Here is a 25,235-nt window from a genome sequence, read left to right as displayed (position 1 = left end):
AACACAGCTAAATGAAGCACTAACCTTTGATGATCTTCATCAGATGACACTCCTAGGACATTATGTTATACAATACATGCATGTTTTGTTCAATCAAGTTCATATTTATATCCAAAAACAGCTTTTTACATTGGCATGTGATGTTCAGAACATGCATTCCCACCCAAAACTTCCGGGGAATTTACTAAATTACTCCTCATAAATGTTGACAAAATACATAACAATTATTTTAAGAATTATAGATACAGAACTCCTTTATGCAATCGCTATGTCAGATTTTAAAATAGCTTTTCGGCGAAAGCACATTTTGCAATATTCTGAGTACATAGCTCAGCCATCACGGCTAGCTATTTTGACACCCGCCAAGTTCGGGGCACACTAAACTCAGAATTACTATTAGAAAAATGGTATTACCTTTGCTGATCTTCATCAGAATGCACTCCCAGGACTGCTACTTCCACAATAAATGTTGTTTTTGTTCCAAATAATCCATAGTAATGTCCAAATACCTCCGTTTTGTTTGTGCGTTCAGGTCACTATCCAAAGGGTAACGCGCGAGCGCATTTCGAGACAAAAAAATTCAAAATGTTCCATTACCGTACTTCGAAGCATATCAAACGCTGTTTAAAATCAATTTTTATGCTATTTTTCTCGTAAAATAGCGATAATATTCCAACCGGACAATAGTGTATTCATTCAAAGAGGAAAAGAAAAAACAGCGTGCTGACGTGAATGCGCATATCCAATCACTTTGTCACCAGGCAGACCACTGACAAACTGAGCTAGTATACTCTGCCCAGAGACAGAAGACGCCTCAATCCGCTTTCTGAAGGCTTTAGAGAGCCAATGGAAGCCTTAGAAAGTGCTACGTAACCCCACAGATACTGTAGTTGGACTTCCCTGTAGCTCAGTTGGTAGAGCATGGTATTTGCAATGCCAGGGTTGTGGGTTCAATTCCCACAGTGGGCCAGCACAGGAAAAAAAAAAGATGAAATGTATGCATTCACTACTGTAAGTCGCTCTGGATAAGAGTGTCTGCTAAAATGTAAAAATGTAGTTTTGATAGAGAATCAAAAGAATAACTACACATTCTCAGACAGGCCACTTCCTGCTTGGAATTTTCTCAGGTTTTTGCCTGCCATATTAGTTCTGTTATACTCACAGACACCATTCAAACAGTTTTAGAAACTTCAGAGTGTTTTCTATCCAAATCTACTAATAATATGCATATTCTCGTTTCTGGGCAAGAGTAATAAACAGTTTAAATCGGGTACGTTTTTTCATCCGGCCGTGAAAATACTGCCCCATATCCCAAACAGGTTAAACGGGGTATGGTAGGCGCACTGGTTTGAGTATGTCAAGAACTGCGACACTGCTGGATTATTCAAACACAACCGTTTCCCCGAGTACATCAAGAATGATCCATCACCCAAAGGACATCCAGCCAACTTGACACAACTGTGTGAAACATTGGTTATCATGGGCCAGAATCCATGTGGAACGATTTCGACACCTTGTAGAGTCCATGCCCGACGACCTGAGGATGTTCTGAGGGCAAAAAGGGGTGCAACTCAATATTAGGAAGGGTTTCCTAATATTTTATACACTCCGTTCCCAGCTAACACTGTCTTGCCCAAATATTTGTTTATCTCAAGCTGTGTCCCTCTAGTTAAAACTCCAGCCCCTGGATTACTATGTAATATGATGACATTATGTTTTATGTATTAGTGGATTTTGAACCAGGTATTTCTATTTATCCTTATGTCTATTCTTGTTAGTTTACACACATAAGGCTCATCCTTATCCTCTCTCAATTACAAGAAGCGAAGTAAATGTGGAAACACCTGGGATTTGCAGGTGAGTGTGTAATGGAACAAAACTGGAATCTCTGGAATAAAATGTTACCATTGTGGAAGGTCGTACATGTACAGTATATCCTGAAATAAGATGACAGCGGCATGTACAGTATATCCTGAAATAACATGACAGCAGCATGTACAGTATATCCTGAAATAACATGACAGCAGCATGTACAGTATATCCTGAAATAAGATGACAGCAGCATGTACAGTATATCCTGAAATAACATGACAGCAGCATGTACAGTATATCCTGAAATAACATGACAGCAGCATGTACAGTATATCCTGAAATAACATGACAGCAGCATGTACAGTATATCCTGAAATAAGATGACAGCAGCATGTACAGTATATCCTGAAATAACATGACAGCAGCATGTACAGTATATCCTGAAATAAGATGACAGCAGCATGTACAGTATATCCTGAAATAACATGACAGCAGCATGTACAGTATATCCTGAAAGAAGATATTGAATGTCTGACAGCAGTTGACAATTAATCATCTGACAAAGGATATTTTAATATGAGACCGATTCAAATATTGACAAATTAAAACACTGTCTGTTTGAGAATTAATCTCTAGAGGAACACAAAGGATTTGTGTACATGACCGTGTGTATATGTAGACACAGATCATTGTGTGTTGTGTAATTAGTGGTTGTACTGGGTTAATTGACCCAGTGTAATTAAAGATTGAACCCCGTCATTGCTTCCTATTTATTCTAATGGTACATTTGAGGGTAAGACACAATTCAATTGGAATATAATTGTTTTCATCAGAAATTATGTTGTATTTATAGAAATTCCCTGGACTTACAGTATGTGTATATATATAGGCTCATCAGCTTCAAGGTCCTCGTGTCCACATCACTGAGGAATTAACTTGGTATTCTCACACCAGCAGTCGTGAAGAAGGCACTGCAGTGCCTGTTCTCCGTCAGGAGGCTAAAACGATTGGCATGGCCACTTTGAACCTTAGGTAGTTTTACAGCTGCTCCATGGAAAGCATCCTGACTGGTTGTATCACCATCTGGTATGGCAACTGCTCCACACTAGACCGTAAGTCCATACAGAGGGTGGTGCGGACGGCCCAGCGTTCCAGGACGTACATGCCAGTGTCTGAGAAAGGCCTAAAAAATTGCTAAAGATTCCAGCCATCAGAGACACAGACTGTTCTCAATGCTTCCATCTGGCAGCAGATGATACCTGTGAATCAAGGCTCAGGCCAACAGACTCCTAAACAGCTTTTATCCACTGGCCATAAGACTGTTAAATGGCTAACAACTACTGCTCCCCCTCACACCTACACTGCTAAAATAATTATTGATTACATGTATTATTACCACTACACAGCTGTTCATTGATTATTGATTGACATTACCATTAGTATCTATTTATCCTGTTACTGGTCACTATTACTCCTGTTGATATGTATATATTACCATTAGTATTTATTCAGTTTATTCCTGCTGTCACTTTTCTGCCCTGTTTACATGTATATCCACCTACCAAGACTACACAGACACCTCAATTATTTGAATGAATTTGCCATAAGACCTGAAGCCTATTTCTCCCATATGTTCATTTTCTCAGCTTGATAAATGAGTAACTGTGGATATGAATAGTGTGGCAGTAGTTACATGGGGAGTAGTCTACAGTTCCCAGTGGGTTATTATAAAATATACTGCTCAAAAAAATAAAGGGAACACTTAAACAACACATCCTAGATCTGAATGAAAGAAATAATCTTATTAAATACTTTTTTCTTTACATAGTTGAATGTGCTGACATCAAAATCACACCAAAATAATCAATGGAAATCCAATTTATCAACCCATGGAGGTCTGGATTTGGAGTCACACTCAAAATTAAAGTGGAAAACCACACTACAGGCTGATCCAACTTTGATGTAATGTCCTTAAAACAAGTCAAAATGAGGCTCAGTAGTGTGTGTGGCCTCCACGTGCCTGTATGACCTCCCTACAACGCCTGGGCATGCTCCTGATGAGGTGGCGGATGGTCTCCTGAGGGATCTCCTCCCAGACCTGGACTAAAGCATCCGCCAACTCCTGGACAGTCTGTGGTGCAACGTGGCGTTGGTGGATGGAGCGAGACATGATGTCCCAGATGTGCTCAATTGGATTCAGGTCTGGGGAACGGGCGGGCCAGTCCATAGCATCAATGCCTTCCTCTTGCAGGAACTGCTGACACACTCCAGCCACATGAGGTCTAGCATTGTCTTGCATTAGGAGGAACCCAGGGCCAACTGCACCAGCATATGGTCTCACAAGGGGTCTGAGGATCTCATCTCGGTACCTAATGGCAGTCAGGCTACCTCTGGCGAGCACATGGAGGGCTGTGCAGCCCCCCAAAGAAATGCCACCCCACACCATGACTGACCCACCGCCAAACCGGTCATGCTGGAGGATGTTGCAGGCAGCAGAACGTTCTCCACGGCGTCTCCAGACACTGTCATATCTGTCACGTGCTCAGTGTGAACCTGCTTTCATCTGTGAAGAGCACAGGGCGCCAGTGGCGAATTTGCCAATCTTGGTGTTCTCTGGCAAATGCCAAACGTCCTGCAGGGTGTTGGGCTGTAAGCACAACCCCCACCTGTGGACGTCGGGCCATCATACCACCCTCATGGAGTCTGTTTCTGACCGTTTGAGCAGACACATGCACATTTGTGGCCTGCTGGAGGTCATTTTGCAGGGCTCTGGCAGTGCTCCTCCTGCTCCTCCTTGCACAAAGGCGGAGGTAGCAGTCCTGCTGCTGGGTTGTTGCCCTCCTACGGCCTCCTCCACGTCTCCTGATGTACTGGCCTGTCTCCTGGTAGCGCCTCCATGCTCTGGACACTACGCTGACAGACACAGCAAACCTTCTTGCCACAGCTCGCATTGATGTGCCATCCTGGATGAGCTGCAATACCTGAGCCACTTGTGTGGGTTGTAGACTCCGTCTCATGCTACCACTAGAGTGAAAGCACCGCCAGCATTCAAAAGTGACCAAAACATCAGCCAGGAAGCATAGGAACTGAGAAGTGGTCTGTGGTCCCCACCTGCAGAACCACTCCTTTATTGGGGGTGTCTTGCTAATTGCCTATAATTTCCACCTGTTGTCTATTCCATTTGCACAACAGCATGTGAAATGTATTGTCTATCAGTGTTGCTTCCTAAGTGGACAGTTTGATTTCACAGAAGTGTGATTGTCTTGGAGTTACATTGTGCTGTTTAAGTGTTCCCTTTATTTTTGAGCAGTGTATAATTACATCCCTTACAGAAACTACATTCCATAAAATAGTCTTCAGCATCAACAGTAGCCTAACATATATGTAATCAGTTGCCAGGCAGGATTCAGGTTTTGATAGCAATGTTCATTTCAGCCCTAGAGGGCCCAAGTACTGCTAGTACTATTTTCTGCCTGGCTGTTTATTGATCAATAAGTATCATCGATTCATTGGCCAGAGTTCACTCACCTGTTTTTAACTGGTCTGAATCAGTCCTGATTAGAAGAGAATGAAAACAAGCAGTGCTGTGGACCTCCAGACAGGTAACGATACTGAACATGATTTATTCTAGTCTCTATATATAATTACGTTTAGAGGACAAAAGAGACAGTGCAGAGATTATCCCCCTAATTGAAGAAACCTTTTATTCAAACATTTACATGTTATTTACTAGACACTCTCAAAAGCAATTAGGGTTAAGTGCCTTGCTCAAAAGACACAACGGCAGATTTGTCACCTAGTCAGCTCTGCAGTCAAGAGTGCAGAATAACTGCAGTATACTTTAAAAAAAATACAAAATGCAGTGTAACTGCAGTCACAGTGCAATATAAGTGCAGTTCAACTGTTCTGCAATTACTGCATCCAAAATACCAGTCGACTGCAGTTGCAGTGTTAAAAATACTTAAGGCTGGGATTCAAACCAGCAACCTTTTGGTTACTTGCCCAAAGCTCTTAACCACTAGACGACCTGTCGCCCCATCAACTTCACAGGTCATCAAAATATATTCCTTCCGAATATTGAGTTGCACACCCTTTGCCCTCAGAACAGCCTCAATTCGTCGGGGCATGGACTCTACAAGGTATCGAAAGCGTTCCACAGGGATGCTGGCCCGTGTTGACTCCAACGCGTCCAACAGTTGTGTCCAGTTGCCTGGACGTCCTTTGGGTGGTGGACCCTTCCTGATACACAAGGGAAACTGTTGAGCATGAAAAACCCAGCATCATTGTAGTTCTTGACTCACTAACCAGTGCGCCTGGCATCTACTACCATACCCCGTTCAAAGGCACTTAACACTGTTGCCCGTTCACTCTCTCTCAATAATCCACGTCTAAAAATCCCTCTTTAACATGTCTCCTCCCCTTCATCTACACTGATTCAAGTGGATTTAACAGGTGACATCAATAAGGGATGATAGCTTTCACCTGGTCAGTCTGTCATTGAAATAGTACATTATTATTTCTTAAGCCCATATACAACCAAATTGTTTCACTTCAACTCCTTTGCTGTTTAGAAAATATCTTTCTGAAAACATTTTTTTCATTTTTTTTTACAAACGGAACATATAGACAGGCCTTGTCTGGTTTATAGCCATGCAATTAAACAAGTTAGTGTAAACAAAGTTATAACACCACCTGTGCTGCTACACTACACAGTCAAACAAAATAGAGTTTTTCCAGTTTAAATTCATATATTTTAAAATGTGATTGTTTTGGTGGCTTCAGTTAGAATAACAGAAGTTCAAATCTTAATTTAACATCTCACAACAACCTAATCCTTTCCAGAAACACATTTTCATGGTGTTCCATTGATTATAACTGTAAGACTGAGATAAGTCTGTCACACAGTGGCATTATAACATTTTATAATTTAAAAAAAAAATGACAGTACAGCATAAATTTTAAAAAGCCAAACCAAGGATTAAATGAAAGTAAAACTGTTCATCGAAGAATATTTTTGAAACCAGATTTTTTTTTACATTTTTCTATATACTGAACAAAAATATGAACATAACATGTAAAGTGCTGGCTCCCTGTTTCATGAGCGGAAATAAAAGATCCCAGAAATGTTCCATAAGCACAAAAAGCATATTTCTCTCAAATGTTGTGCTAAATTTGTTTACACCCATTAGTGGAAAGACTTTTTGTTCTGTAATAAAGTAATAAAAAAGTAATTCTGATTGGCTGGGCCTGGCTCCCCAGTGGGTGGTTCTATGCCCTCCCAGGCTCACCCCTTCCCAGTCATGTGAAATATATAGATTAGGCCCTAAATAATTTATTTCAAATTGACCAATTTCCTTACATGAACTGTAATTCAGCAAAATCTTTGAAATGGTGGTATTTATATTTTTGTTCAATATATATGGAGTGTGTGTGGCTGATGTGTGTAAGTATACGTTTATGAGAAGTTCAGCATTTGTTGTTGTTATTTCGTTGCTGTCCTCTTCAGCGGCTTCCTAAAACACATGAGAAGAGAGAGGTTACACATACAGTGGCAAGAAAAAGTATGTGAACCCTTTGGAATGACCTGTATTTCTGCATAAATAGATCAAATTTGATCTGATCTTCATCTAAGTCACAACAATAGACAAACAGTGTGCTTAAACTAATAACACACAAATTATTGTATTTTTCTTGTCTATATTGAATACATCATTTAAACATTCACAGTGTAGGTTGGACAAGTATGCGGAACCCCTAGGCTAATGACTTCTCCAAAAGCTAATTGGAGTCAGCTAACCTGGAGTCCAATCAATGAGACTGTTAGTTAGAGTTGCCTTGCCCTATAAAAAAAACTCTAACTTTGAGTTTGCTAATCACAAGAAGCATTGCCTGATGTGAACCATGCTTCCAACAAGAGATCGCAGAAGACCTAAGATTAAGAATTGTTGACTTGCATAAAGCTGGAAAGGGTTACAAAAGTTCATAAGTCCACGGTAAGACAAATTGTCTATAAATGGAGAAAGTTCAACGCTGTTGCTACTCTCTCTAGGAGTGGCCGTCTTGCAAAGATGACTGCAAGAGCACAGCGCAGAATGCTCAATGAGGTTAAGAAGAATCCTAGTGCCAGCTAAAGACTTACAAAAATATCTGGAAGATGCGAACATCTCTGTTGACGAGTCTACGATACGTGAAACACTAAACAAGAGTGGTGTTCATGGGAGGAGACCACGGTAGAAGCCACTGCTGTCCAAAACAAAAACATTGCTGTATATCTGAAGTTCGCAAAAGTGTACCTGGATGTTCCACAGCACTACTGGCAAAATATTCTGTGGACAGATGAAACTACAGTTGTGTGTTCCTTCCAAACATCTCAACACTGTGTGGAGAAAAAAAAGACAAAACCTCATCCCAACTAAAGTATGGGGCTGCTTGCTGCCTCAGGGCCTGGACAGCTTGCTATCGTCGACGGAAAAACGAATTCAAGTTTATCAAGATATTTTGCAGGAGAATGTTAGGCTGTCTGTCTGCCAATTGAAGCTCAACAGAAGTTGGGTGATGCAACAAGACAACGACCCAAAACACAAAAGTAAATCAACAACAGAATGGCTTCAGAAGAAAATACGCCTTCTGGAGTGGCCCAGTCAGAGTCCTGACCTTAACCCGATTGAGATGCTGTGGCATATGACCTCAAGAGAGCAGTTCACACCAGACATCCCAAGAGTATTGCTGAACTAAAACAGTTTTGTAAAGAGGAATGGTCCAAAATCCTCCTGACCGTTGTGCAGGTCTGATCTGTAACTACAGAAAACGTTTGGTTGAGGTTATTGTTGCCAAAGGAGGGTCAACCAGTTATTAAATCCAAGGGTTCACATACTTTTCCCACCCTGCACTGTGAATGTTTACACTGTGTGTTCAATAAAAGACATGAAAACATAATTGTTTGTGTGTTATTAGGTTAAGCAGACTGTCTATTGTTATGACCTAGATGAAGACCAGATTACATTTTATGATCAATTTATGCAGAAATCCAGGTATTTCTAAAGGGTTCACATACTTTTTCTTGCCACTGTAAACACATTCCAACCAGTAGCAGTGTGGTAGTGGTTGTTTCTCTAGTTTGCTCATTGACATGAGGACACCTTAAGTGACTTAATCTGATGTTACTTACAGAAGTGCAGAGAGGACTCAAGTCTTCAGGAGATCTTTCCCAGAGTACACAGAGTCAGTGTCGTTAGCTAAAACAGAAATAAAACCCCAATGATAGGAAAAACAACAACCCATGAGTTCAGGTTCATTACCAAGTTCCTAATGAATGGTTCACAGTAAATAAAACCTTCCATATTAACTAAGTAGCTACAACAATTAACATCCAAGTTTGAACCAGCATCACAATCTACAAGGAAAAGAGACAACCACACTCTAAAATGGATACAGTCAAACACAAAACAAAAATGTGATATTTTCAGAATAGCGAACAATATGAACTGAGGCACTTACTGCTGGCTGGAACAAACCCTGAAACGGATATAAACATGAAGTTATTACTGACTGATAGCTTGCTTTGTTTGAATACAACAAGAGAATATGTTTGAGAGTATTCCAAATCCTGTATTCCTACTGCAGACTTGACATAAAGCCTACGTGACAACAAGATCCTTTATTTACATGAATCAGATTAAAATCAAACATACTGTACTTCTACCATCACCACTATACTATTGCTTTTAAACCAGTACTATGACCTGACTACTACTTCTAAACTACTAATTAAATCCCTGCTGATAATATCTTTCCTTCTTTCCTCATTCACCTTTCTTACTCTTCTTCTTCCAAATGACGACCCCAACAACAACAACGACCAGGAGGAGAGCTACCACCCCTCCAATGATGGGGACAATGATGGGGGCTGGGTCACCTGTAATCATCAGAACAGAACATTCAGACTAGTGCAACATAACACATTTCCATCTCAAATGAAATCCAAGCAGCATTCCCCTACATGTAAAAAGGTCAATGAGAACATGCAGTCAGAAAGGTAGCTTTACTGAGCAGATGAGTGAACTGAAATGAGGATTATTGGGCACATTCAGTAGGAGGGTTGGCTATAGTGTATATTTAACTCTATCTCCCTCTTACCCCAGTTGGTCTGGATCTCAGACTCAGTCAGAACCTTGATGAAGTCCTCCTTGATACCAGTGACCTGAACAACACACTGATACTTGTTGTTCTTCCACTCCTCAGGCGTCACTCTGAGGTGGGTGCTTTTCTGGAAGGTTCCATCATCGTTGTGGAGAATCTCTCCATGCTCCACATCTTCATGCTGTTCTTGTCCATCTTTCTGCCAGAACACCATGACTCCACTGGGGTAGAAACCTGTAGCGTGGCAGGTCACTGGAGAAGAGGGGGTCTTCTGGAGCAAAGACACTGAGGGAGGGACTGGAGAGAGAGTTCAGACATTTCATCGGTGTTATTTTGAAATGAGCGCAGACTAAAAGCATCTACATTTATCCAAATTATACCATAAATGATGGTGATTTCTGTAGATTACACAGAATCAGTAAAGATAAAGGATGTTGGTGGTATAGATGATGTCACACCAATATGGTGCATTCTGGATCATTAACCAGACATATTTCACTGTTGTTCCAGAATCTCTCAATGTTCCTAAGTGACACATCTATAATTATGTAGTACTGGACTGAATTCACAAATCAAAAGATAGATTTCAAGTGTTGCATATATAAAAGGACAAATGAAAGTGACATTTCTGAATGTTTACCTGTCCTCAGAGTGCTCTTCCCATTGACCACCTGCTTCTTCAGGCACTCAATGCAGGTCTGGGAGAAGTAGGTCTTCCAGAATACCAGTCTACTGATGTCACGGTTCCACTTATCCCGCATGACATCAGCTTGCTGTTTAAGAGCTTTCCAAGTTAATGTATTCATGTCGTACACTAGGAAATCCTCCCCATTATAACCCAGCTGCCCAAAACCATCTCTCTGTTCAGTCTCATCATCCCATGAGCAGCCATATATGTACTGGAGAACGTGGACTCCTGAAAGAGAGAGAGAGTCAGCAACACGGTGTAATCTGTTCTCCAGATTCAGTCTGCCAGTGGGATCTCTATCATCATGTATTAGTTGTTCAACCAGACTGGAATAAAACAGATCAGCTCAGACCTCTACAGTGTGATGATGATGTCACACCTTCACCACAGAGACAGAGAGGTGATGAGGAGACTCAGAGTGTGGATCTATTCTATACCAGCTGATGTTGGCTTGGTTCTATCTACTGTGTTGAAGATACACATTATGTTCAGTACACTAGTGTTATTCTAACAAATGGATGTTGTGTAGAACTGTAGTTTTCAGTGAGGTGTGTAAATGAATAAAACACTGTTGATAAATGAAGACTGTCCTCTAGTGATGATGTCAGAGATAGAGGAAGTGAGAGGATCCTCTGTTCAGTCAGGAACAACAGGAGAGAGATGGAGAGACTAACATGAGGAAGATTATCTCTCAATAACGTTAGCATGCTGGAGCTGTGTGTGTGTTCCCCAGATCCTGAGGGTGACAGGTGTGTGTGTGTGTGTGTGTGTGTGTTCCCCAGATCCTGAGGGTGACAGGTGTGTGTGTTCCCCAGATCCTGAGGGTGACAGGTGTGTGTGTGTGTGTGTGTGTTTCCCCAGATCCTGAGGGTGACAGGTTGTGTGTGTGTGTGTGTGTGTGTTCCCCAGATCCTGAGGGTGACAGGTGTGTGTGTGTGTGTGTGTGTGTTCCCCAGATCCTGAGGGTGACAGGTGTGTGTGTGTGTGTGTGTTCCCCAGATCCTGAGGGTGACAGGTGTGTGTGTGTGTGTGTGTGTGTTCCCCAGATCCTGAGGGTGACAGGTGTGTGTGTGTGTGTGTGTGTGTGTTCCCCAGATCCTGAGGGTGACAGGTGTGTGTGTGTGTGTGTGTGTGTGTGTGTGTGTGTGTGTGTGTGTTCCCCAGATCCTGAGGGTGACAGGTGTGTGTGTGTGTGTGTGTGTTCCCCAGATCCTGAGGGTGACAGGTGTGTGTGTGTGTGTGTGTGTGTGTTGGGGGGGGGGGTGCGTCTGTTGTGTGTGTGTGTGTGTGTGTGTGTGTTCCCCAGATCCTGAGGGTGACAGGTGTGTGTGTGTGTGTGTGTGTGTGTCCCCAGATCCTGAGGGTGACAGGTGTGTGTGTGTGTGTGTGTGTGTGTGTGTTCCCCAGATCCTGAGGGTGACAGGTGTGTGTGTGTGTGTGTGTTTTCCCCAGATCCTGAGGGTGACAGGTGTGTGTGTGTGTGTGTGTGTGTGTGTTCCCCAGATCCTGAGGGTGACAGGTGTGTGTGTGTGTGTGTGTGTTCCCCAGATCCTGAGGGTGACAGGTGTGTGTGTGTGTGTGTGTTCCCCAGATCCTGAGGGTGACAGGTGTGTGTGTGTGTGTGTGTTCCCCAGATCCTGAGGGTGACAGGTGTGTGTGTGTGTGTGTGTTCCCCAGATCCTGAGGGTGACAGGTGTGTGTGTGTGTGTGTGTGTGTTCCCCAGATCCTGAGGGTGACAGGTGTGTGTGTGTGTGTGTGTGTGTTCCCCAGATCCTGAGGGTGACAGGTGTGTGTGTGTGTGTGTGTGTGTTCCCCAGATCCTGAGGGTGACAGGTGTGTGTGTGTGTGTGTGTGTTCCCCAGATCCTGAGGGTGACAGGTGTGTGTGTGTGTGTGTGTGTTCCCCAGATCCTGAGGGTGACAGGTGTGTGTGTGTGTGTGTGTGTTCCCCAGATCCTGAGGGTGACAGGTGTGTGTGTGTGTGTGTGTGTTCCCCAGATCCTGAGGGTGACAGGTGTGTGTGTGTGTGTGTGTGTTCCCCAGATCCTGAGGGTGACAGGTGTGTGTGTGTGTGTGTGTGTTCCCCAGATCCTGAGGGTGACAGGTGTGTGTGTGTGTGTGTGTGTGTTTCCCCAGATCCTGAGGGTGACAGGTGTGTGTGTGTGTGTGTGTGTGTGTTCCCCAGATCCTGAGGGTGACAGGTGTGTGTGTGTGTGTGTGTTCCCCAGATCCTGAGGGTGACAGGTGTGCGTGTGTGTGTGTTCCCCAGATCCTGAGGGTGACAGGTGTGTGTGTGTGTGTGTGTGTTTCCCCAGATCCTGAGGGTGACAGGTGTGCGTGTGTGTGTGTTCCCCAGATCCTGAGGGTGACAGGTGTGCGTGTGTGTGTTCCCCAGATCCTGAGGGTGACAGGTGTGTGTGTGTGTGTGTTCCCCAGATCCTGAGGGTGACAGGTGTGTGTGTGTGTGTGTGTTCCCCAGATCCTGAGGGTGACAGGTGTGTGTGTGTGTGTTCCCCAGATCCTGAGGGTGACAGGTGTGTGTGTGTGTGTTCCCCAGATCCTGAGGGTGACAGGTGTGTGTGTGTGTGTTCCCCAGATCCTGAGGGTGACAGGTGTGTGTGTGTGTTCCCCAGATCCTGAGGGTGACAGGTGTGTGTGTGTTCCCCAGATCCTGAGGGTGACAGGTGTGTGTGTGTTCCCCAGATCCTGAGGGTGACAGGTGTGTGTGTGTTCCCCAGATCCTGAGGGTGACAGGTGTGTGTGTGTGTGTGTGTGTTCCCCAGATCCTGAGGGTGACAGGTGTGTGTGTGTGTGTGTTCCCCAGATCCTGAGGGTGACAGGTGTGTGTGTGTGTGTGTTCCCCAGATCCTGAGGGTGACAGGTGTGTGTGTGTGTGTGTTCCCCAGATCCTGAGGGTGACAGGTGTGTGTGTGTGTGTGTTCCCCAGATCCTGAGGGTGACAGGTGTGTGTGTGTGTGTGTTCCCCAGATCCTGAGGGTGACAGGTGTGTGTGTGTGTGTGTTCCCCAGATCCTGAGGGTGACAGGTGTGTGTGTGTGTGTGTGTTCCCCAGATCCTGAGGGTGACAGGTGTGTGTGTTCCCCAGATCCTGAGGGTGACAGGTGTGTGTGTTCCCCAGATCCTGAGGGTGACAGGTGTGTGTGTTCCCCAGATCCTGAGGGTGACAGGTGTGTGTGTTCCCCAGATCCTGAGGGTGACAGGTGTGTGTGTTCCCCAGATCCTGAGGGTGACAGGTGTGTGTGTTCCCCAGATCCTGAGGGTGACAGGTGTGTGTGTGTGTGTTCCCCAGATCCTGAGGGTGACAGGTGTGTGTGTGTGTGTTCCCCAGATCCTGAGGGTGACAGGTGTGTGTGTGTTCCCCAGATCCTGAGGGTGACAGGTGTGTGTGTTCCCCAGATCCTGAGGGTGACAGTTGTGTGTGTTCCCCAGATCCTGAGGGTGACAGGTGTGTGTGTTCCCCAGATCCTGAGGGTGACAGGTGTGTGTGTAGAGTTCCCCTGAGAGGCCTGATCAGCTCCAACAGCAGAGTCCACAGGGAGTCACTGGGAGCTTTGGTCCATTAGAGCAGAGAAGACCAAACACATCATCATCATCATCATCACTATCATCATGTTCTGCTCCTCTGCTTCTCTCTACTGTCCAATCAGATCAGAGAGACTGAGGAGACTACAGCTCTACTGTGGGGGACAGAGGGGGAGCACAAAGCTGGGCAGTGTGGATAACACACACACACACTGAAAGCTCCACAGAGCAGACTAGAGGGACTGACTGACAAATTAAACATGCAAATGTATTCCAAGCAGAGATCTGACTTTCACCAACCTGCCATTCAGGTAATTGGAGACTGACCTTAACAATGACATACTATACATCCATAAAGATGCTCATAGTTTTATTCCATTTACAGTAGTGGTTTGGTCATCATCTGTCCTTCACACACTTAAAACAGCACACAGTAGTTTTAAAATGAATGCTGTGCTGGTGTCCAGGAGTGGGACCATACATACAGTAAACATAAGCAGAGAAACAAAGGAGGCCATGTTAGATGCTTTCTAACACTGAAATCAGATAATGATGCTGTGGGGTAAGTGTGTGAAGGAAACAGAAACAGGAAGTAGGGACAGATCTGTACATCCTGGATATTCTAGATCTGTAACTTTAGTGATCACTTCTCTAATCCTGATTAATTCTTGTCTCCTAGAATAAGGGATTTTGACAGTTTACACAAACAATGAATCAGATGAGGTAAAGATGAAGGACTTACCTCCACTTTGGTTAAAACGCTGCTTTAGAATATTGACGTCGTCTTTGAAAACCTGCTGGGAATCAAAGGCAATCCCTGTCTCCCTCTCCCAGTACTCTGCTTCTGTCTGCTTGTTCATCCAGTCCTGTTCGGGCACCATTCTCTGGCTGTTGCTGTCATAGTGAACCATCTGAACACCATCCACCATCCCCACAACCATAAACTCTGGGAAGTTGGGAACTCCAGAGGATGCGGTGTAGAAATACTTCAGGGAGTGAGTCACTAGAGGAAAGAAAGTAAATGTTAATTCTGAACAGATAATTGTTTTTCTAAGTCATGTAGACTAGACAGAGGTTTACATTTTCTCTATATTCACTTTCTAGTTTCTCCACACTACTGATCAATAAACTGGTTGTTTATTAAATATTACTTTGAACAATTTCACTTTTTATCAAAATAGGTGTTTTTGTTCAACTGCAGGATGACATTTATAAGGAAAGTTTCTAAGACAACATGTAACCCCTAGATATTACACATTTTGTGTATCAGACATGGAGAACCAATTTTCTTGATTTTTGTTGGAATAATACTGTAGAGTCCAGGGTCAAAACCTGTCATTGTTCACAGTCCTCTGGGGTGATGCTGACATCATATTCAGAGAGGAAGGTAAATGGTCAATTCTGTTTCTCAAAAGGTGGCAGAATTGACTGTTTAGCCTCTTTCCTGAATATGTCAGTAGCAACCCAGTGTTGTTACTGAACAAGCTATAGGCCGATGTGAGAAAAGACTTTTAAACAGGTTTACACTCGCAAGGCCGCTGGGCCAGACGGAATACAAAGGTACATTCTCAGAGCATGCGCAGGCCAGCTGGCAAGTGTCTTCACTGACATTTTCAACCTCTCCTTGTCCCAGTGAGGAATCCCAACATGCTTTAAGCTGCCTAAATGACTACTGTCCCGTAGCACTCACATCTGTAATCATGAAGTGCTTTGAAAGGCTGGTCATCAGTACATCACTGGGGCCGAGCTCCCTGCCATCCAGGTTCTAACCTGCTATATGTATTATCCTAACATGCTATGAAAAAGTCATAGTTGTATCAAAGTGGAGTGTTTTAAGGGAATCTCTTCAACTAATGACAGGGCTGTATCTGGAACTGCATGTTGAAGATAGGAGATTGTGTGGTCTATTCATTCTATACTATTCCAATCTATCTGGCAGTCATATTTGATCTACACAATACATTTCTATCTGAACATTTTGTAAATATCCATTCCCCTGAATGGCTGTTGCCCCAAATGTACATAACCAAGTCAAACCAATTACCCAAAGATATTTTGTACAGATAAGTATAAATAAGTTAAAACACTCAACTACTGTATCTTTCAACATGCCACTGAAAAGATTGAAAGCTGCAATTAATTGTATGACATGTGAAAATACTGTAGAGTAATTCAAAGCCATTTGCAAACACCAAATTGGATGCTTAGCACAAATAACTTTGAACCTCTTTGTCCATCTGAGCACAAGTGTTCTTGTTTCAAACACACACTATACCACTCGGGCTCCGGGCTGTATCACAACCGGCTGTGTTCGGGAGTCCCATAGTTGCCCAGCGTCATCCGGGTTAGGGGAGGGTTTGACTGGGGTAGGCTGTCATTGTAAAATAAGAATTTGTTCTTAACCCGATTTGCCTAGTTAAGTAAAAAGGTTAAATATTATTTATTATAAAAAATAAAACAAATTATACCATCTTAAATACCAAAGGGATAATTTACTCAGAATACAAAGGGATGCACGATATATCTTGTTTGAGTCCAGTAGGTCACATGACCAAGGATCTATTGAAATTAGAAAGTTTGAAAAATTCATATAAAACGTGTGAGATGATAATGGACAAACTAAAGGGTGTGCAATGTGTAGGGCCACTGAGTGGACATTCTGAACCTTGTTTGAGTCCAGTAGGTCACATGACCAAGGAGCTATTGAAATTTAACATTTTGAAAAATTCATGTAAAATAATGTGAAATGAAAATAGACAAACTAAAGGGACTGTAATATAGAAGGGTAGTCTGGACATTCTGAACCTTTTTTGAGTCAAGTAGGTCACATGACCAAGGAGCTATTGAAATTCGAATGTAAAAAAAAGTTTGTACTTTGTTTATGCTCCCTAACTAACTCAACTAGGAATATAAAATGCTGCTCACATTTCCACATGTTTATTAGCTTTGGAAAGTGAATTAATGTCCAAATCGTGAAAATAAGACCATTGCAATGTTGTGCACAATTTTTCCAACATAATGACACTGATTTGGAGTCTGTGGCTCAAGTGGTTTGAAAGGGCGAATATCCGTCAAATATCCAACTTGAAACTGTCTTTACCTCGGTCCTTTGATAAACATTTCATGCAATTCTACTACACTTTATATGACTGGAGACATTAGCAGAATCTTCTTTAATACGATGGTAGCCTAGGCTGACAACAATAAAAACAACATTGTCTTGAACGCAACCATGTAGTCTAGGCCTATGTAAATGAGCCTTGGCAAAAAGGGCTCCACATTTTGTCAAATTAATATCAAAAGTTTTGTTTTTTTTGCATTTTAGCTAAGACTTACCCTTTTCCTATCCTTAACCTAATTCTACTAACATGTAGCCTAAATTCTCATCTGCTACTAAATGTCAAATATGATGTTAATTTGATAAAAGCTGGATCCCTTCTAGCCATGACCATGAAATTGTACAATGACGTCCATATAGCCTGGAGGACAGTATTGTCCAAAAAAACTCCAATGATTATCATACATTCATATGATAACCGAATGATAATTTGGTGAGAACTTTATTCATAAGAGGATGGAAAATGTACCATTACAGCAAAGGACAAAGACCTTAATGGGATAGTTAACACAGCAGGTTGTCTAACTGGTTGTTCCAGTCCAACAATAGATTTAATATTTATATGACACTGAATTAAACACAACCAAACAATTAAGCTATCAATGAGCCCAATCAGTCCTCCATGATAACAAAATCATAAACAACAGAGTAGGGCTGGCTAATAAGTCCTTCATTTTGGGGTTATGCTCAAGTAAAACAATTTGGCTAACTTATACTTCCATATTTCAAAGTCCTATTCTTGAAGATTCTGATAGACTGGTTTTTAATGTAAAGATATAATTTATAATGTAAAGATATAATTTAATATTATATGTAGTAGAAAGCAATAGGTTAGAAGAAGTCTACATAACCTACCCATAAAGTAAAATGTTACCTCCATATATGACCTGCTATGTAAACTTTAACATTGATTTACCCTGCAGTAGATGTCGTTCAATTGGTGATGTACATGTTGTCTTCTTCAAATGCCTCTTAAGGGGAAAGTAATCTAAAAGTAACTGGATGTAATCAGATTACGTTACTTAGTTTGGGTAATCCAAAAGTTCTGTTACTGATTACAATTTTGGACAGGTAACTAGTAACTAACAGATTACATTTAGAAAGTAACCTACCCAACCCTAATTAAGAAGAACCAGTTCTTTCCCTTCAGACTAACAGGAAACCGTTGGTCTCACCTGTCAGCTCTTGGCTGTGTCCCAAGAACTTAATGGGACATCCTTCTCATGCTACACACACAAAACAGTTACAACAGGCCTATACTAATGCACGCACAATTCCATCTCATATGATCTAGTTTCTTTAACAATCCCAACCTTAATGCCTAAGAAACTAGGCTTAAGGAAACATTTTCTCGTACACAAGCATCAGTAAGGTTTAACAGAAAGTTCCCTCACAACTATCACACCAATATTACTTTTTCTGAACTGACAACCAGTCAATTTAGAATAGATTTTAAATTGTATCGAAATCCGTATAGGTTTGAAGAATACAAGCTACAACAATTGATCACACGTATATTCGGACTGGATTAGTTTTACTGGGGAGGTCGGTAAATGTAATTATGTGCACAAAACACCACATCTGTAATTTTAGTCGCGTCCGAATCTCCCATGTCAGTAATTTATACATGGCATTTGAGTAACAATTCCAACCAGAATAACCTACTGTTTTTTGGTGAACTCCAAGGTCCTCTGATAGTACTAGTCCCGTGCGAATCAAAATTCCTGTGTTTTGAGAGAAATGTCTGAATTTGACAGGTGTTGCTCGTGGTTTGAGCAAAAAAAACAATAACCGATTGGATAAATTGAACGAAGTGGTGCGCATAAGCTATAAAATGAATGGCCTACATGTACTGTAGCAACTTTCATAGTGAATGTCTTTGCTCATGGTTGATTTTGCAAATATGGGCACTTTTGGATGTTAAATGTTGTTGAAAATGGAACCTCTTGAAACTGCTTTTTATCTATCTGAATATTTTCACTAGTGGCTGAGACATTGTCGTTTTGCTATGTTTTTGGGGAAGAAAATTGTTTGCATCCATGAGCTAGCTAGCTTCTTTTTTTTCCTTTTTTTTTTTATGACCAGCACTGTAGGTGCCCGAGACAACTTTACCAGCATCATAGCACACGTATCGATGAATCGTTGTGACATATGAAACACGAGTGACAGTGTAATCACTGTGTAATAACTATGTAAAATTTTTTATAAACGAGTCAAAGTATTATGTGATGTGCAGTCATATTCAGGTCCTGATTGGTCAACAAGCTTATTTGACGACGCTGGGCCAATTGTGCGCTGCCCTATGGGGCTCCCAATCACGGCCGGATGTGATACAGCCAGGATTCAAACCAGGGACTGTAGTGACGCCTCTTGCACTGAGATGCAGTGCCTTAGACTGCTGCGTCTGTGTGCGCGTGTGTTAACCATTTAACTGTACTAGAATGCTTAAAAGGCCGCTAAAATTGTAAATATCGGTTATCGGGATCAGTTTTTTTTTGTCAAGGAAAATATTGGATATCAGTGTCGGCCAAAAATGCCATATCGGTGCATCACTAATCATTACACAGGTGCACCTTGTGCTAGTGTCAATAAAAAGCCAATTAAAATGTGCAGTTTTGTCACACAACACAATGCCACAGATGTCTCAAGCTTTGAGGGAGTGTCCAATGGGTATGCTGACTGCAGGACTGTCCACCAGAGATGTTGCCAGATCATTTATTTCTAATTTCTCTACCATAAGCTGCCTCCAACGTTGTACTACAGAATTTGGCAGTACGTCCAACATGCTGAAACATGAAGTGATGGCGGAGGATGAGTGGCATGACAATGGGCCTCAGGACCTCGCCACGGTATTTCTGTATTCAAATTGTTATCAATTAAATGCAATTGTGTTTGTTGTCCGTAGCTTATGTCTGCCCATACCATAACTACACCAACCCCATGGGGCACTCTGTTCACAAGGTCGACCGATTAATCAGAATGGCAGATTAATTGGGGCCGATTTCAAGTTTTCATAACAATCGGTAATCGGTATTTTTGGCCACCGATTTGCCGATTTTTTTTTTAATAAGCATTTTTTTATTTAACTAGGAAAGTCAGATTAAGAACACATTCTTATTTACAATGACGGCCTAGAAACGGGCGTTAACTGCCTTGTTCAGGGGGGATTCGTTTTTGCAACCTTCGGTTACCAGTCCAACGCTCTAACCACCTGCCTTACATTGCACTCCACAAGGATTAACAGGCTGACTACCTGTAACGCGAGGGAAGCAAGAAGAAAAGGTAAGTTGCTAGCTAGCATTAGACTTATAAAAAACTATCAATCTTAACATAATCACTAGTTAAACTAGTAATATCATCAACCATGTGTATTTATCTAACGTGTCCTGCGTTGCATATGATCGATGCGGTGCCTGTTAATTTTCATTGAATCACAGCCTACTTCGACAAACGGGTGTTGATTTAACAAGCGCATTTGCGAAAAAAAAAGTACTGTCGTTGCACCAATGTACCTAACCATAAACATCAATGCCTAACAGGAATATTTAGACTTAGTCACCAGTTAGATCAAATACGGAACGGTTCCGTATGTCACTGAAAGAAAAAAACTTTTGTTTTCGAGATGATAGTTTCCAGATTCTACCATATTAATGACCCAAGGCTCGTATTTCTGTGTGTTTATTATATTATAATTAAGTCTATGATTTGATAGAGCAGTCTGACTGAGCGGTGGTAGGCAGCAGCAGGCTCGTAAGCATTCATTCAAACAGCACTTTTGTGCGTTTTGCCAGCAGCCCTTCGCTGTGCTTCAAGCATTGCGCTGTTTATGACTTCAACCTGGGTGGGTATAATTTGTGGAACGTTCCAACAGGAATCTATTCCAAAAACTTCGTAAATAACAAGGTTTCCAAAAAACAACGCATACAAAGTTGTATAGCGGCAGAATAAGATACCGGGTAGGGAGTGGTTTTTCACTCATCACATTTATTCAGAAAAATGTCTTTCCTCGAATGTCTGTTTGCCTATGGACAAACATTAAGAATAAGCTACGTGGTGAGTTGATGCCTATTCGGCAGCTAGTTAGCTAGGTTTGTATGCGTTGCTACTTTGTATGCGTTGTTGGTTGGCAACCTTTTACTTTACGTGTTTTGGAACAGATTCCTGTTGGAACGTTCCACCCCTTCAAGCCTATCAACTCCCAAGATTAGGCTGGTGTAACCGATGTGAAATGGCTAGCTAGTTAGCGGGGTGCGCGCTAATAGCGTTTCAAACGTCACTCGCTCTGAGTCTTGGACTAGTTTTTTCCCTTCCTCTGCATGGGTAACGCTGCTTCGAGGGTGGCTGTTGTCGATGTGTTCCTGGTAAGAGCCCAGGTAGGAGCGAGGAGAGGGACGGAAGCTATACTGTTACACTGGCAATACTAAAGTGCCTATAAGAACATCCAATAGTCAAAGGTATATGAAATACAAATCATATAGAGAGAAATAGTCCTATAATTCCTATAATAATTACAACCTAAAACTTCTTACCTGGGAATATTGAAGACTCATGTTAAAAGGAACCACTAGCTTTCATATGTTCCCATGTTCTGAGCAAGGCACTTAAACATTAGCTTTCTTACATGGCACATATTGCACTTTTACTTTCTTCTCCAACAGTTTCTTTAGCATTATTTAAACCAAATTGAACATGTTTCATTATTTATTTGAGGCTAAATTGATTTTATTGATGTATTATATTAAGTTAAAATAAGTGTTCATTCAGTATTGTTGTAATTGTCATTATAAAAAAAAAGAGGAAATAAATCGGCCGATTAAATCGGTATCGGCTTTTTGGGTCCTCCAATAACCGGTATCGGCGGTTAAAAATCATAATCGGTCGACCTCTACTCTGTTCACAAGGTCAGCAAACCGCTCCCCCACACGACACATGATGATCTGTGGTTGTGAGGCCAGTTGGACATACTGCCAAATTCTCTAACATCTGTGGGCATTGTTTTGTGTGCCAAAACTGCACATTTTAAAGTGGCCTTTTATTGCCTCCAGCACACTTGTGTCATGACATTGGCCTGTGGGTAAGGTTTACGACCCCCCCCCCCATAAATACCTTTCTACCATCCCCTCTCTGAGTCTACTGAAGGACTTGAATAGCCTGTGTTAAATATAGAGAGTCTGGGAACATCAAACAAATGGGGAAAGGTGCCACATATTTTGTTAATAAAACCAGTTGGAAATATGCTTGGGAACGTAATGAGTATGTATGTCAGTTCGGTTGTCATCTGAGACATTATGACTGATGACAGGACGACATAAACTGTATCTGAGAAAGTATACACCCTCTAGTTATCAGAGTCACATGGAATTGTTATGCAATTGAAATGTTTGATATTGAAAATGTTTGTTAGGAGATGAAATGTAATTTTAGCTTCCGAATGAGAGATTTGGGTTTTCATAAGGAAAGTGCCCTGCTCGATCAGTGGCCCAACCCTGTGAAGACGATAGGGGTTATAAACGATGAAACACCTCCCTCCCCCTCTCCACTATATAATCCTTTGACGAAAAGATAACCAGTAGTTCCAGTACGGGAGGTCTGCAGCCTCTACGTTAGAAGGACACACATGTCAACTAAGCCAACCTCGGCGTGAGCTATGGTATGAACTGGTATGAACTTTGAGCTTATTCACTACAGAAGTGCTACTTCCTAGCCGTTGAGTTAGCAGCGGCCGCTGCTTACGTGGGCTAGGAAAGGACGGACGACGGATCCAGTCTAACAGACGGACGAAGATACCACCACGTATCCAATTGACCACCAGAGACATTCTTCCGAGTAACAGGAAGATCTGTTGGCCAACCCGGCCAGCATCTACGACCAATCTACCGAAGCGCAGCTCAGAGTAAATATTTATTGCATTTTCCTTTTCCAAATGGGCGGTAATTTAGAATGCATAAGATAATGTATTTACGATAGCATAGCTGCTGTTTCTCTGTTCCTAAATCTTCCCGCTCTTTCATTCAAGCCCAACCCCCTTTCCTTTGTGTAACCAGCCGTCATATCTGTTCCGTCTACCGGGACGTTTTCTGTATGACATCATTGTATTCTGTGCATTTGTAATTCTGTGTGATTAGTTAGGTATTTAGTAAATAAATAATTAAACCCAATTTTGTATTGCTGATTCAACTTGTTAGCCAGGGTTCGTGAAGATAGCCAAGAATTTACAACTTTCATTATGAGACTGAAAATAAGACAAGGGTTAATATTGACTGCTATCGAGGTAAAATATTACTAAGTATTTTAAGAGTTTATTCGGAAGATAACAGCTCTATAAACGTTCTTCCGTGGTGCCCCGACTTTCTAGTTAATTACATTTACATGATTAGCTTAATCAGGTAATATTAATTACAGAGAAATCATTTTATAAGTTAGCATGTCATATCACTTAATCCGGCATAGCCAAAGACACGACACTTGTTCGGTTCGCCTAGCTGACTTCCGTACTGACCGCTTTTGTTGCTTATGCCTGGAGCCGGCCCTGCAGACAAAATATTAGACATCATTATCATATAATGCCTAGAGGGAAAAGTTTGCACAAATCATATTGATTCAGAACAATGTTGTTATTTAAAGCTGCAACATATAACTTTTTGTCAACCTAACGAAACTCATAGAAATGTGTGTTTTAGATCTGTCATTCTCATTGAAAGCAAGTCTAATGACAGAATTGTCAGGGAGTCCCACACCACAACAATCATGGATCAGATGCGCACATTTGGTTTTCCTACAAAAAAATGACCCCAACTGAGCATTCTGAGAGCTTGTCCCAACAGCGTGCAGTGTATAATGTGGTGGTTCACTATCACAGCAGTAGATGGGATGCTAGTACAAGACGGAGAAGGCTTGCACTGATGTGTTCATTCCATCATATAGTAACCCTGGACATTTTCCATCATTCAAGATACACCAGGTAATTAATCATGATCTGATGATAATATCAAACTGTCCCATACAGCAGCCCGGGCAAAATGTGTTCTAATAATAGCAATAGATTAAATTGGGTTTTAATTATTATTAGGTTGGGGTGGCAGGCAGCTTAGTGATTAGAGGGTTGGGTCAGTGACCGAAAGGTTGTTGGTTCGAATCCCAGAGCTGACAAGGTAAAACAAAAAAACTATCATTCTGCCCCTGAACAAGGCAGTCAACCCACTGTTCCCCAGTAAACTGTCATTGTAAATACGATCTCTTAACTGACTTGCCTAGTTAAATAAAAAAAAGGTACAAAATTCTCTAGCTGCTCTTTTAAATAGCTGTCAGTAAATATTTCAATGGCGTTTATCCTCATTCAACTGCCCATGTGTAGTTTCTTTTCTGTGAATGGTCCGGACCTCTGCCGAGCTGTGTTCTATTTAGTCATAAAGCGCAGCATGGCTCACTTGGTAAAGGACAGAGACCACCCTTTTGGAGCGAACCACCGTACGGTGTTTGGTGAGCACCCGAGCGCGGAGTGTTCACAACAGTCCAAACGAACCGAACTAAATTGTTAAACGCTCCAGAATTCGAAAAATAATAAATAAACCCCCTAAGAAGCAGTAGATATGTTCTATGTGCGCTATTTCTATGCTTAAAGGCTCAAGATTAGTTTTTGCGTTATTGACTTTCGGTTTTGGTTGTACACCAGTTTCAAACAGATGAAAGTACAATATTTTTGGTTATAGAAAATATATTTCACAGCGATTTAGATGGTACAAATATTCTCTACACTATAAGGTTACTTGCTTGTTTTGCCCCAACTTAAAATTAGTCACATTTTTGAAACCAGGAAATGGCGTAAGGTCGCGATTACTGCATTGCGCATTTTTAATTATAATGGTTTTATCTGTCATTGATTCGGAAGAAAAAGCTTGTAAAGTTTGTAAAAGTAGAAAAGCCTAATTTGACGATA

General features: G+C 41.9%; 2 protein-coding genes across 4 annotated transcripts in view; both read right to left on the bottom strand.

Moving 5' to 3' along the window:
* Nucleotides 1-5,493: 5,493 nt before the first annotated feature.
* LOC106569843 (H-2 class I histocompatibility antigen, Q9 alpha chain) overlaps nt 5,494-25,235 on the bottom strand; it is a 62,960-nt gene continuing 43,218 nt past the window's right edge. For all 3 annotated transcript variants that reach the window (XM_045694673.1, XM_045694671.1, XM_045694672.1), the window contains 7 exons: nt 14,924-15,184; nt 10,592-10,867; nt 9,949-10,248; nt 9,623-9,727; nt 9,310-9,327; nt 8,981-9,047; nt 5,494-7,325 (listed from right to left, as the gene is read on the bottom strand). In XM_045694673.1, the coding sequence (XP_045550629.1) occupies nt 8,998-9,047; nt 9,310-9,327; nt 9,623-9,727; nt 9,949-10,248; nt 10,592-10,867; nt 14,924-15,184 (1,010 nt within the window). In that variant the 3' untranslated portion in view covers nt 5,494-7,325; nt 8,981-8,997. The remainder of the gene's footprint in view (nt 7,326-8,980; nt 9,048-9,309; nt 9,328-9,622; nt 9,728-9,948; nt 10,249-10,591; nt 10,868-14,923; nt 15,185-25,235) is intronic.
* On the bottom strand, nt 6,413-8,587 carry LOC100194706 (uncharacterized). Its single transcript, NM_001139757.1, is given in 1 exon segment — nt 6,413-8,587. A coding segment is annotated over 1 exon segment (291 nt). The 5' UTR covers nt 7,977-8,587; the 3' UTR covers nt 6,413-7,685.

This window comes from Salmo salar, chromosome ssa14 (genome assembly GCF_905237065.1).
Source record: "Salmo salar chromosome ssa14, Ssal_v3.1, whole genome shotgun sequence".
In the NCBI taxonomy this organism is placed as follows: domain Eukaryota; kingdom Metazoa; phylum Chordata; class Actinopteri; order Salmoniformes; family Salmonidae; genus Salmo; species Salmo salar.
The sequence above is the reverse complement of the archived record's forward strand: the minus strand, read 5'-3'. Positions and strand labels throughout refer to the sequence as shown.